This window comes from Mastigoproctus giganteus, chromosome 2 (assembly GCF_048544385.1).
Source record: "Mastigoproctus giganteus isolate SK-2022 chromosome 2, ASM4854438v1, whole genome shotgun sequence".
NCBI classification, from domain to species: domain Eukaryota; kingdom Metazoa; phylum Arthropoda; class Arachnida; order Uropygi; family Thelyphonidae; genus Mastigoproctus; species Mastigoproctus giganteus.
The window spans coordinates 184138069-184153280 of NC_143576.1; the positions used below are offsets into that span (position 1 = coordinate 184138069).

At 35.3% G+C, this 15212-nt stretch overlaps 1 protein-coding gene across 2 annotated transcripts in view; it reads right to left on the bottom strand.

Moving 5' to 3' along the window:
* IFT54 (intraflagellar transport 54) overlaps positions 1-15212 on the bottom strand; it is a 175633-nt gene that overhangs the window by 6653 nt on the left and 153768 nt on the right. For both annotated transcript variants that reach the window (XM_090368840.1, XM_090368839.1), the window contains exon 14: positions 8725-8948. In XM_090368840.1, coding sequence (XP_090224966.1) covers positions 8725-8948 — 224 coding nt within the window. The remainder of the gene's footprint in view (positions 1-8724; positions 8949-15212) is intronic.

The following is a 15212-nucleotide window of genomic DNA, read 5'->3' on the forward strand; positions in this document are numbered from 1 at the left end:
AATATTTTTCTGAAGTGGCTTGGATGTGTTTTCAATTCAAAACATTTTTTTTTCTGTTATCTTATCAAGATTACAATATAATTGCTTCAAGGCTAAATCTGGATCTTTTATTCAAACAGAATCTCATAAATCTGGCATCCTTGAGCACATACAAATTTTTTAAAGTTATGCACCGTGTTTAAGTATTGGGGGATAATTTGTATTATGTATGTATTCTGTACTTAGCAAGCTCAGGTAAGCAGAGCATAATTCCATTCAGCCGCAGGACTGCAACAGCACCTGGACTGGTGCTGTTGCGGTCATGTTTGATGAGTTTGAAAATAAACAGAAATAGTATGTATGTGCTAATTTGTAATTCTAAGGATCATTTTAAAGAAACTCTGAGAAGAGTATGTGAAACAAGTAAGAAAAAAAGGATTGTTTCTGAATGTGTGTAAAATATGGTGATTGGTGATAATCTCGGTTCCAGTAAAGTGAAGGTTAATGGGCAAGATTTTATATCGAAGAAGTTGATGAATCTGATTACTTAGGGTCAAGAATAAATAAAAATAGTGACTGCTCAAATGATGTAAAGAGATGACAGGCAATTGCTAAAACGTTGGTCGCTGATCACATAAAAATTATGTAGAGATCATGATCTGTCCCTAAAGACGAAACTGAGAATCATTGATTCGTTAATTTTTCCAGTTGCCACCTATGGATGTGAAGGACGGAATCTGAAAAGAGTTGATAGGAAGAAAATTGAGGCATTTGAAATGTGGTGTTACATGAGAATACCGCATTTTTCTTACTTGGATCGAAGAACAAATGAGTGGGTATTGAATAAAATTGGCAGGCCTAAAATTCTTCATAGCATCAACAAAATAAAACTCAAGTTTTTGGGCCATATAGTAAGAAGGGAAAACTTTCTGTTGAAGAATATAATGGAAGGAAAAACCGAGGGGAAGAGGTGCAGAGGAAGACCTGTAACTAGGTGGAAGGATGGGATCATTGAACTTCTGGGCATGACACTTTGCGATGCTGCTCGTATAACACACAATTGATGCAGTTGGAGGAATTTGTTGGTGGCCAAAACAGCTCCTCAGGGAGCTATGTGACTGGAAGAAGAAGTATGTTATGGTTTAAAACCTTCTCCAACAGATGGTGGTAGTCCAGTAGGCTGACAGGTTGCAAGTAACAACCAGTTTCATTAATAGTGTTAACATTCTATGTCACAATTTTGCAGTGGAGCAATGAACAAATATCAAATTTTGCTTCAAACTGAGAAAATTTGCAACAGATTTATATGAAATGTTAAAAACTTTAATGGTGATGAAACATTACGATATATCAGTGTGTCTGAATGATATAAGTGGTTCAAAGATGAATGTGAGGATGTTCGTAATGATCCAAGAAGTGGATGTCTGTCAGCCTCTTGAAATGAGGAGAGCATTACAAAAGTTTGGGAAATTGAGATAAGACACAGAATGATGGCTGGTGAGGTGGAAGTGGATATGAATAAAGAGACTGATTTGTCAAATTGTGCATGAAGATTTAGGGAAAAGGAAGGTCTGTGCAAGATTTGTGCCGATAGCCTCACAGAGTGCCACCATGTGAAGACATCATCCAGATTCGTCAAAACAATCCTAATTTCCTTGACTGTCTGTCATCTCTGAAGATGAGTGTTGGGTGTTTCGGTACGACCTAGAGATGAAGTGTCAGAGCATTCAGTGGACTTCAAAATCATCACCAAGGCCTAAAAAGTTTCATTCACAAAAGTCCAGGATTAAGATGATGCTAACCATGTTTATCAACAAATAGGGTGTGATTCACAAGGAATCTGAACCAGAATGGGAAATAATTAATACTCCATCCCAAGTACAGGTGCTTCAAAGACTATCGAAGCACATTTATGGGTGAGCCAGCAATTTTGAGAGAAAAGGCAGCTGCTGGTTCTTGTTGCATGACAATGTCCCCACTCATTCCGCACTTGTTGTGAAGATATTTCTGACGAAACACGGCATTGTACAGATCAACCATCTACCCTACTCTTCTGATCTGGCACCAGCAGACTTCTTCCTCTTTCCCAAGGTGAAAAAACTGCCCTCAAAGGATACAGCTCTCAGGATATTGAGGACATAAAGAAAAATGTAACCCCTAAAATGAACATCTCTTCATGTGCTTTTGCTGACTCTTTTCAGAAACTTGTAGAATGGTGTAATAAGTGCATTCAATCAGGTGGTAATTACTTCGAATAAAATTAAAACCATTTTTGAGCTCCTTCCCTTTATGTTCTTTTTATTGAACCAGTCCGGGAACTTTATTGCCACAGCTCGTATATACTGTGACGTAGTACTGAATGCCATTCAAAATGAATGATTTTATATGTCGAAAATAGAGAGTAACAACAATTTACGGTTCAGGATACACGAAAAACAGAAAGAAATTTTTAAATTACTGATGAGATGCAATGCATAAATCTGCCACCAGCAATGGTGGCAGATTTATACATTGTGTCCCATCAGTAATTTCCAAATTTTTTTTAAAGTCTGGTCAGTCTATCTCCCATTTGCTCTTCTAAGGTCAACTACGCTCAGAGAAATATTTCAAAAAAGTGCCGGATTTGAGATTCTACTGATGCAGCATTATTAGAGAAATGATTCCATGCTACAACTCTCTTATAATTTCATACATGTCCAGATGGTTTTGTAATACATTCTTCACTAAAGACTCCATAATCTGACAGGTCTGATATTGAGCATAAAGGAATAGATTCCATAAGATCCTGGTGCTTTGTTCACTTTTAATTGTAATAACTTCACTTATACTTTCTTCTCAGTTAACATACAATCAATGAGCTCCAATTAGTATTAGCTACTCTGCTGATCCCTTGAACTTTAAAAGATTTCTGCCTCACATGTGAATGTGGATGCAAATTATTTATATCAGCAATCAGTTCAGCATCATCAATACTGTTAACCACGAGTGGACCAAAATGGCTGATTCCCTTCTTTTTATTGTTAATATAAACAAAGAAATTCCTGCCACTGTTCTGTGCACTCTTAGTTAAGAACATCTCTTGAACAATTTGAAGCTTGAAGCCTCTGCATGCTTCTCAAAAAAAAAAAACCAAAAAAACCTGATTGATTGAATTGATTTCATTTGATGAATCACATATGAAATACAAAATGAAAATATTATCACCCCTACATTCACTGAGTGGATTATTTTTAAGGAACAGTTTTGTTTTGATAAGTGAGTTTTCATCATATTTTGTCTTCTGCCTAGCAGCCAGAATAATTTCATATTAAATAAATATATTTGTTTCTATTAATACACTTGATGTATGAGGCCAGAAGAATTTGAAACTTCATTACAAATGTTTTCATTACAGTTGCTTTAGCAGTGCAATTATTCCATAATGAAATCCAGCTTTTAAATATTGGCTCAAATAAAAAGCTTTCATTCTCCATAAGACTGATTAATTTTCTTGTTCTCAACCAGATATAATGAAAATTTATGAGTTTTTCCTTATTTGGTTCTCAGTAATGGTTTTTTTTTTTTTTTTTTCTTTTTGGGTGGAGGTTATAGCACAATAGCATCTATAACCAAAGTGCACCAAGTAAGTATTGTGCACTGATTCACAATAAATCATGACCATCAACAAAGCACATCAATCTTACTTTTTAGTGCAGCTTTTGAATTTGATTATATGCAACTAAAATATATTTCATTTGTTAAAAAACACTTGTTGTAAAACACCTGAACCGGTGTCACTGACTTTAAGCCTATATATTTTAATATCATAATACTAGTTTTCTTTATAACAGGATCAATTTAAATAACCATCCTTGAATTCTTCCATCCATTTCAATAACCATCCTTGAATTCTTCCATCCATTTCAATAACCATCCTTGAATTCTTCCATCCATTTCAATAACCATCCTTGAATTCTTCCATCCATTTCAATAACCATCCTTGAATTCTTGCATTCTTCTGCACCACGGGTTGGAGAGCAGAGTGGGGTCGAGGCGAATTGCTCCTCATTGCGAAGTCTTGTTAAGACTCAGTATACCAAGAGTGTACCACGGTGTGCTGGACTTGGTGCACCTCGACTGCGATGCAGGCGGAAACGATTCTGCAGCGATGCTGCACTGTATCCGTGGACTGTTGCGAATCAACATAACTCTTGGCATCCAGAGACTAAAATCAATATTTCTTGACAGTGACTAAAATCAATATTCCTCCTTTCAAAAATGAGTCATTGCAACTACCAACCTAATATATATTGAGCAAATATGCTCATAACTAATAGCACATTCCATGCATAAGTATCTATTGCACATAAAAAAGGAATGTACATGATTGGAATGGGTACTACAGATACTGTACTAACTTTTCACTCCACTCAACTTTAAGGTCAGCGTTAACAGAAATATTTAACGGAGTGTGACTTTCCAAATTAACAGAGCTCTTTTTCTACTAATATGGAAATATGCTTAGCAAGTTTATCATTATTTCTATTAGAAATTAAGGTTGTGCCATTGTTTATAACTCTTATTGCATTCATTTTCTTTTACAGGCATGGAAAGTTCCTTCTCATATTTTCAACAATTCAAATGATCCTGATTTAGGTGCATGTTGGGGAGAGGGCATATAAAAGTCTGTCACTAAGACGACAAACATTTTACCTATAACAGGAAATAAATAATTTTCAGAGTGCAATCTGACATCATGTCAGTCTTTTTTTTTTAATTTTTTTCTTATTTATTAAAACCCCTAACACAAAAGGTATTAGAACCTACAGTACTTAATACCAGGCATGAATTGAAGATTGAGAAGACAGGAGTTACTTTATGTAGGACTTGAATTTTTGTAAACTTGGGAAATACATGTGAAAGAAGGTTATGGTTAAAAAAAAAAAGCGGTAAGGATAAATGAAGAAGAGAAATGGTTAGTCTTGTCAGTTTAGAGCTGAACAGTGAATGAATGCTGAATGGTCAAGAGATCTTTATACTAGTTTGGAAGAGAGTTGTGGAATTGCAGATGATAAATCAGAAAAACAGTACCCATGTATTCACAGTAAAAGCATGTGGAGGCAACTAAATATCTATGAGATAGTAAGTGGAAATTGTTCATGAAAGATGAGTCATTAATTATAACTGCCCTCTCTTGAAAAAGAAAATCCAGTTTTTTTTGATGCATAGGAATCAATATTTTTGATATACTTATGTCAAGGGAGAGAATACTTCAGGGTAATACCCAATAGAGATATGTGACCTTATTTAGAAATATCGTCCCGAATAAGGTAAATGTTGGAAGTGATCACAGAATAGCAAGATGCACACTTGATATATATGTAGGAAAAGAAAGGAAAAAACTGACTCGAGTAAATAATATGAAGGTCTTTGAGATAACAGAAGAGGAGAAAAAGCAGTATATACTGGAACTTAAGAACAAGTCTGAGCTTCTGCAGACTGCTCCAGACCAAGATATCGATGAGAAATATTACAACTTTCTGAAAGTGATAAAACCCAAGAAACCTATAGGGGAAAATAAGAAAAATCGAAATAAGAAAAAAATTAGTCAAGAAACACTTGTCTGGATGAACCCAAGATAAACACTGACAAGGAGAAAATTGAGTATACTGAGTTATGCAAAGCTATTAGAAAGAGACTGAGAGGACATAAGAAGATTTAACACAAGAAAAGTAGAACAAGCATTAAGGGAAAACAAAGGACTTAAATCAGCAGCCATGAGCAGTAATACAGAAAGACAAAAATGATATTGAAACTGAAGAATACTGATGGTGTAGTTATAAATAGCAGAGAAGGCATAATTCAAATAACAGAAGACTACTATAGAGAATTATACAAGGAGTGAGTGAATGATGCCAGCAGTGGGGAAGATGGATTGCAAATTAGTAACACATACGACATACCCGATATTCTTCCCGATGAGGTAGAACAAGCATTGAAGAAAATGAAGAATAAGAAAGTCCCGGGGGAAGATGAAGTTACTGTAGAATTGTTAAAATTGGGAGGAAGAGACATAACACAAAACCTCGCAAGAATTCACAAAATGCATTAGAAAAGGTGTGGAAATTAGGAAATTAGGATTGTTTTGAAATTAGGAAATTAGGATTTGTTTCCACCTAAGGAGTGGAATAATGCAATCATAGTTTAGCTGCATAAGAAAGGAGAAAAATCAGAAGTTGGAAATTATAGACCAATTAGCTTGTTATCCCACATCTACAAGTTGTTCACAAGGGTCATTACTAACAGATTAGAAAGAATACTTGATGAGAATCAACCGAAAGAGCAAGCTGGCTTTAGGACAGGATTCTCAACTATGGATCACCTTCACGTAATATCACAGCTAATGGAGAAAGCAAATGAATATAAAACACCATTATGCCTGGTATTTGTGGATTATGAAAAGGCATTTGACTCCACACAGCATAAGGCAATGTTTCTGGCACTGGAAAGACAAGGCATAGATATCCCATATATTATGATTTTGAAGAAAATATATGAGAACGCTACCTCCTTTATTAGACTAGACAAAGACAGTAGTAAATTTAAAATTGAGAAAGGAGTTCGACAAGGAGACACAATATCTCCAAAGTTGTTTACTGTTGCCCTTGAGGAAGCTTTCAGAAGATTAGACTGGTTGCAGAAAGGAGTCAATATGAATGGAGAGTACCTAAACCATTTACCATTTGCAGATGATATTGTGGTCATAAGCCATGATCCCAAAGAATTAGGGGAAAATCTTAATCAGTTATGCACAGTTAGTAAGGATTTTGGACTAAAGATGAATGTGGCTAAAACAAAAGTAATGATGAACAAGTATGCCACAGAAAGGAACATAATGATTGAAGGAGCAATAATTGAACAGGTGGAATCATATACTTATCTGGGACAAGTTATTAGCTGTAATAATGATAAATGGCTGGAACTCAAGATAAGAATAAATTTTGGATGGATAGCATTCAGAAAATATAGTCACATACTGAGGAGCAATATCCCAGTTTGTCTGAAACGTAAAATAATGAACCAATGTATACTCCCCCACCACGACTTATGGAAGTGAAACTTGGGCACTCACCAAAAGAATGGAAGAGAAGCTGAGAACTACACAGAGAAGAATGGAAAGAATTATATTGGGAATCAGACTATCATATAAGAAGAAAAACACATGGATCAGGCAGCAAACTCAAATAAAGGGCATTCTTATCAAAACTAAAGAACTAAAATGGTCTTTGGCAGGACACATAGCTCGAAGACATGACAGATGGACTAAGAAAATAACAGAATGGTACCCAAGAGGAGCCAGAGGAAAATTTGGAAGACAACAGCAGAGATGGATAGATGAAATTCATGAGTTTGTGGGTAGTAAATGGATGGCCATGGCACAAAACAGAAGGAACCGGAAAGTTTCTGGAGAGGCCTTCATCCTGCAGTGGATTGAAAATAGCTGATGATGATGATGATGATGATGATGATTTAGAAATCTGAGTGCCATCAGAAATAAGTACAGGAGCAGAGGACTTTTGTGAGAAATAAGGGAGAAGTGAGTTTTAGAAAGATTGAATGAAACTAAAAGTTTTATTTGTCCCATTGAAGAAGAAATATCCAAAGATTGGCATTTAAGGAAATGGTGGTGGATATCTGAGAAGTTGAAGCTGTTTGTGTAAGGCAAGATTTTACAAAAAAATTTTTGAATCAGTGGAAGAAAGTTATTAATATACAAGAGAAAAAGAGTGGCAGGAAGACTTTATGGAACACCAGCATTAGCTAAGTCACAGGACAGAAAACCATCTATCATCAACTGCCATAAGCAGTCAGAGAAAAAACTGACCACCCATTTACAAAAAAACAGCCAGTAATCCATAAGATGGGAGTTTGTTTAGAAGACTAATGCCAAACATGATCAAAAGCAACTGTGTGAATTTCACCAAACTTTTCCAATGAATTTGGTAGAAGATGAGCAACACAAGCCAATATATCACCAGTGGATTGACACTGATGGAATCCACACTGGTGATCATTAATAAGACAGAAAGCTTCTTTAAGAGCTGGTGAATGATGGATTTCTCCACAGCTCTGAGTAGACCAGAGGTAAATGCAATGGGATAATAACTGGGAAGGATGTGTCATCCTTTTTAGAAACTGGCTGGATGCAAGAAAATTTCCATACAGAGGAAATATCAGTGTACAATATAAAAATACAGGAACAAGCTGAGGAGCACTTTTGGCATAAAGACTGTTCAGAATCTAATATTTTTCTGTCAGAAGTCCACAGGAGGCATTGGATGGAATGCGTATTTTGTACAGTAAGAAGTGATTTTCCAAGATCATCAAAACAAGAGTTAATAGGATGCTAATAAGTTAGCTTTATCTTTGGCTGAGGATGAAACCTCTGGCCAGACATCAGAAAACTCTGCCAACATTTTAAAAAGAGGCAAGTTTCTACTCTTGGGCTCTTCGAAACCAATTTGGATTAATAAGATAAAGGTTACGTTAAGCAACAGACATTTAGCACCCCAACCACCACCAGCGCTTTAAAGGGCAATATGGCAAGCATGTCCAGGAAAATTTCACTGATAGGTTGCCAAATGTTAGGTTATCTACCCATACTAGAAATAAAATTTTTTAAATTAAAAGAGTGCACCCTCATTGTGTAATATGATAAATAAAATTAAACACTTTATAAAAATACTTTCAAATTAATAACAACACCTCTGTTCTCTATGAAGTGCAAGAAGGTTCTGCTGATGTTCATCTCTCCACATTTGCAATTCCTGTTGCATAGCATCAATATCTTCCTGTAAGTAATCTAGCATTTTCCCAAGTGGATTTGCAGTTCGGCTGACTGTTTGTATAAATGATCTTAACTGTTCAATTTCTTTAGTTACTGATTCTCTTTCTCTTTTCCATGCTGCCTCTGACATTTGGGATTTATCCTATCAAATGAAACAAAGTTCAATATTATGTCAACAGCCTTCACTACATATAAATGCACTGTATGTTAGGATAATGAAAATCCTGCAGTCTAGAAATAAAGATGCTAATATTCATAGATTCAATCAAACTGTAATTTTTTGAGACAAATTTTTATGCTTACAAAACAAGTAACCAAACATGGTCTATCAAAACATGCCAGTTAGAAATGCACTTATAATATTAAATAAGTAAAAGAATAAAATACCCCATACTGGTTAATAAATCTAGTTTGTTGAAACTGATAGGGAATATAAATGTTTTGATATGTTAAATGCTACAAAAATATGCAGATTAGCTTATAATGAACAATGACACTGTACTGTATAAAGCAAAAACATTTAAACGAATATTTTTATGAATTTAAGGTTACTGCATATGGTGATCCTCTTTGGGAATCTACTACATAATGCCTATCTTGTTAAAAAATAAATAAAAATAAATGAACTAATAAAAACAGGGACATAAAATCACTTCTAAAATTATATAAAAATACACAAAGGTATTACTGCAGAATGGGAAAGGAGTAATTATGGATTTCTACAAGTCTTAATACCTAAAATTAGTTCATAAATAATCAATCATAGTTTGCTAATCTGAGAATACCTCCATCCAGACAATTAAACAGTTATCCCCCAGAAAAAAAAAAAAAAAAGAGAGAGAGAGAGAGACAGAGTCGCATCTCCTTAAAGAAAAGGTGACAAGGCCAGTGACTAGCAAACCTACAGAATTTCAATGAGTACTATAAGAAAAATGTACTGCTTGAAATAAACCATGGCTCCAATGCTATCCTTCTATATCTGCAATTACAAAAGTAATAAATTACTGTCTAGCCATACTAAACCAAAAAAATATGGCAGGAGTTCTAAATTTTATAGAAATAATTCTCTTGAGGCAAAACTTAGGTGATTGGTTAAAATATAAGCAGAAAACAACAGTATGCTTTCAAATAGTAAAAAAAAAATGCACTAACTGAATGAATTATATAAAATGCAGGGAAAGTGTAATTAGAAGAGAGGAAGAATGCAGAAAAGAAGAATAGGCACTATATCATATACATATCACATATAGACTTGCTATAAAAACATAACCATTAGGTGTGGAGAATGGGCCAGATTATGCCTTTAACACAACTAATTCTTAAATAATATTTATACAAATATACAGATTAACTAATAATAAAAGATCACACTCCACTGCATAAAACAATAATACTGATGTGAACATTTATAAAAAAAATTACTGCACATGAACCAATTAGAATGAAGAAATGAAAACCACGAGGGAGAGATTGCAAAAGTGAGAGAGATTCAGTGCCATAGCTCAAAGACAAACTTTGAAACCTGTAACTTTGTATGCATGCTAACAAACTAGATGTGCACCACAAGTTATCACAGATTGGAGATGTGCAAATGTACCCCCAATTCACAAAGGGGGATCAAAGGATGACACGAGTAATTACAGACATGTTAGTTTGATTTCTGTTCCAGGGAAAATAATGGAGTCACTGGTTAAAGAAGAATTGCAGGATCATCTAGACAAGACAGCAGTAATAATTCAGACACAGCATACATTTGTTAAGGGGAAGTATTGTCTGACCAATTTGATTGGGTACTATGACATGGTCACAAAGGAACTGGATGCAAAAAATAATTTTGATATCTTATTCTTGGATTTCAGCAAAGCTTTTGATACTCTTATACATGGAAGACTACTGTACAAATTGGAGCAGTATGGTATTAAGGGAAAGTTGCTACACTGGATAAAGGGATGGTTGAATGGGAGAAGACAAAGTGGTAATCAACGGATACTGCTCTTCATGGAATAATGTTATTAGTGGTGTCCCCTAGGGTTCGGTGTTGGGCCATTGTTGTTTTGTATATTTATCAATGATATTGATGAAGGTATATCAAGCTTAATGTCAAAGTTGGCAGATGATACAAAGGTAGGAAGAATTGTAAATAACAGTATGCTGCTGCAAAAGGATTTGGAAAAGTTGGGCAGATGGGCTGACAAGTGGCAACTGAAGTTTAACATTGACAAATGCAAAGTACTGCATATGAGTAGCAGTAACCCCAGAGAAATATACCAACTGGGTAGTGGAGAATGAAAGAGACCTGGGGGTAATCGTGCAGTCAGATATGAAGTTTTCTGAGCAGTACAGAGAGACTGCCAGAGTAGTCATGGGGTCTTGTCAATGATATTCAGGAATTTTTCTAGCAGGGATAAGGAGGTGATTATCCCCTTGTACAAGGCAATGGTCAGGCTACGCCTTGAGTACTGTGTACAAGTCTGGAAGCCTCATTTTAGAAAGGATGTAGAGTTGCTAGAAAAAGTACAGGGAAGGGCAACAAGACTGGTGAGGGGAACAAAGGGGTGCTCTTACAAAGAAAGGCTTAAATTCAGCAAAATCAAGGTTTAGGCATAAATGGATGTCATGAATTAATGAGGCTGGTGGCAGAGAAGAATGTATGGGATGCATATAAAGTATCAGGTGACACAGAAGCCCATGGCAGGTATAAACTAATCTGTAATCAAGTCACAAAGGAGGTTAGGCAGGCGAAGGCAGATTACGAGAAATCTTTGGCAACGGATGTAAAGAAAAACAGCAAAGAGTCCTTTACTTATGTAAACTCTAGAAGGAAAGGAATGAATCAGATTGGACCACTTAACATAGATAGGTTGACTATTGATGATCATGCTCAGATAGCTGACAAACTGAATGAGTATTTTGCATCTACATTCACACAGAGTCATTCGATAAGGAGAGTGTCAGAAGTTTATCAAACGCCAACAGGGAGCTAAGTGATTTTGTAATAACTGAGAGCAAAGTGGAGGAGAAATTGTTGAAGTTAAACATAAAGAAGGCACGTGGGATGGACAGGATCTATCCAGTTATATTAAAGGAGGCAGCAAAGGAAGTAAGCAAACCCTTAGCCATAATTATGAGAGATTCCTTGGAATCAGGGGAGGTCCCCATGGACTGGATGTGTGCAAATTTATCACCAATTCACAAAGGGGGTTCACAAAAGGTGACACAAGTAACTGAAGACCTGTGTTCTGGGGAAAAAAATGGAATCACTGGTTAAAGAAGCATTGCAGGATCATCTAGACAAGCCTGCAGTAATAGTTAAGACAGCATGGGTTTGTTAAAGGGAGGTCTTGTCTAACCAATTTGATTGGATACTATGATGTGGTCACAAAGGAACTCAATGCCAAAAATAATTTTGATATCATATACTTGGATGTCAGGAAATCTTTTTTGATACTGTTGCACATGGAAGACTGCTGTACAAATTGGAGAGGTATGGCATTAAGGGTAAGCTGCTACAAAGGATAAAGATGGTTGAGTGGGAGACGGTAGAGAGTGGTAATCAATGGACACTGCTCTGCGTGGACAAATGTTATTAATGGAGTTCTCCAGGGTTCAGTGTTGGGCCCATTGTTGTTCTGTATATTTATCAATGATATTGATGAAGGTATATCGTGTTTAATGCCCACGTTTGCAGATGATACAAAGGTTGGCAGGGTTTGTTAATGACAGTAAAGACAGTATGCTACTCCAACTGGATCTAGATAAGTTGGAAAAATGGGCTGAGAAGTGGCAAGTGAAGTTTAACATTGACAAATGCAACAGGGAGGTGATTATTCCATTGTACAAGGAATAATTGGTCAGGCCACACCTAGAGTACATTGGTCAGGCCACACCTAGAGTACCTGTGTACAGGTCAGGAGGCCTCATTTTAGGAAGGATGTAGAATTGCCAGAAAGAGTACAAAGAAGAGCAACAAGGTTAGTGAGGGGAACAAATGGGTGCTTTTACCAAGAAAGGCTTAAGTTCTGAAAATTGCAGCGCCTGGTGAGTAGGCACCTGCGAGGTGATCTGATTGAGGTGTATAAGGCCTTGAATGGGTTGAGCAAGCTGAATGTTGATGGGATTGTTACTCTTGCTCAGACTAAGAAAAAGGGGGCACAGTTTCAAATTGAGGACAGATAGATATAGAATAGATGTGCGGAAATTTGCCTTCAGCCAGCAGGTAGTTGATTGGTGGAACAGGCTTCCATATTTTGTTGTGGAAGCTAATAGCCTAAATAAATTTAAGGCTGAGCTGGACAGGAATTTAGAACAAATTGAGGGGTGAAATGGGAGCATTTTTTTTTTTTTTTTGGCTGATGTTGCATAAGCTTGTTTTCTTGCATTGTATGCCTCTACTAATGCTAACGACAGTTGTCAAATAAATGTGTGGAAATTTTCCTTTAGTCAGCAGGTAGTTGATTGCTGGAACAAACTTCCATCTGTTGTTGTGGAAGTTGATAGCTTAAATAAATTCAAGACAGAAATATCAAACATTTGGAAAGAATAGATGGGTGAAATGGGAAGGTTTTTTTTTTGGCTGATGCTGTAAAAGCTTGCTTTCTTGCATCATATGCCTCTACTAATGCTAATGTCTTTTTTTTTTACTTTTGTGAACATATTAAATTATTTTGTTACTTTTGTTAACATATTAAATTATTTCTGTGAGCTACCAAAATTTCTCATCTCTCATCAGTACTATTATTAGTTCCAGTATTAACTATCCTGTTATATCATTTTATCTTTCAAAAACAAAAACTGCATTGCTGAGTAAAGTTATAAAATAATTTGCTTTAAAATTTTGTAGTTCATGTTATTAAACAAAAGAGCATCTTTTAATTAATGTAAACATTGTAAATGAATCAAGTGAAGTAAATGCTTTCTCTCAATAAATGAAATATCATTTTAAGAAAATCATCATATAAAAATAAATTCTGGATCAAAATGCATGCTACTCTAAAAATAGATATATTCTGAAATAATTCTTCAACAAATAAGCTGTCAATTTAGTTGGATAGAGTTTTAAGTTCTAATGCACTAAATAAACAAGTTAATCTTTATGATTCTTATTTTTTTTTCCATTTAAGACTTAGAGCTTAAATTTATTTATGGCCATAGGATACTTTAAATCTGTATAAGTGATAAACTTCATGGCAAAAATCAAGATATAGCAATAAAACAGTAAACAATAAACTTAATAACATCACCCCAACTGAGAGATTTCAATCACTGTATATCTTATACTTTCCAAGTAGCTTATATTTGAATATTAAAATTTTAATAACCTAAGATAATATGCCATAAAAGAGAACCAAAAATATTTTAACTGCATAAAAAGGTGACAATATCCAGACACAAATAAATATCTAGTTAAAAATGATGTAAACATACCATAAATGCTTTTTTTTTTTAATCTGTTATTTCTTGCTGATTCCAAAATACAAGAGATATGACTGCAAAATAAGAACACGTGGTCCATATTTTTATAAAAATAAACTGATGTATTTTGTGGGGTGATAACAGTAAAACATCTGATAGCACTGAAGGGGATACAGCAGCAAAAGTTAAAAATGGCAATGCCTGGAAATGCAGGCAAGGAAATTTGTGGTGTTGTTCAGTTATGTGAATAACACACATCTGCAGCAGAAATCCATCACAAGAATACCTAATCAATAAATGTGTAATGAACTATCAACACATTGGAAGAGTCAGTGTTGATTTTTAGAGTGGCTGACTGAATACACTACAACACAGAATGCAAGGCAACATAAGTTGAAAAGATGATTCAATGAAACAAATCACACAATACTCCATAGCCAGTGCACTGAGCTGTGCATTGACTTTATAGTAGTGCAAAATGCTGTTCACAAAGAGTTCAGGTACAGTAGAATTTGCAGTTGTTGAGTAATGTGAGGAAGTTGATAGAAGACCAGAGCACGATGCAACGATAGCCACTGAACTCTTCAATGATAAGCTGAGAAAGGAAATTATTTCTATGAATACATTGTTATAGGGACCAAAACATGGGTGCATTTTCTTTACAATCAAATCATAGGTAGTAATAGTAATGAAGGCATGTGATGCAAGAAAGCTAGTGTATAAGCTTATATAGCATCAGCCAAAAAAAAAAACAAAAAAAAACCCCAATTTCACACATCCATTCTCTCTAAAAGTTTGTCCAGTTCCTCCTTGAATTTATTTAAGCTATCAACTTCCACAACGATACACGGACGTTTGTTCCAGCAATTAACCACCTGCTAGCTAAAGGCAAATTTCCACACATCTATTCTACAACTGTCTTTCCTCAATTTCAATTTATGCCCCCTCAGGTTTTCGTAATCTGAGCATGAGGAAAAATCTCATCAGAATTCAG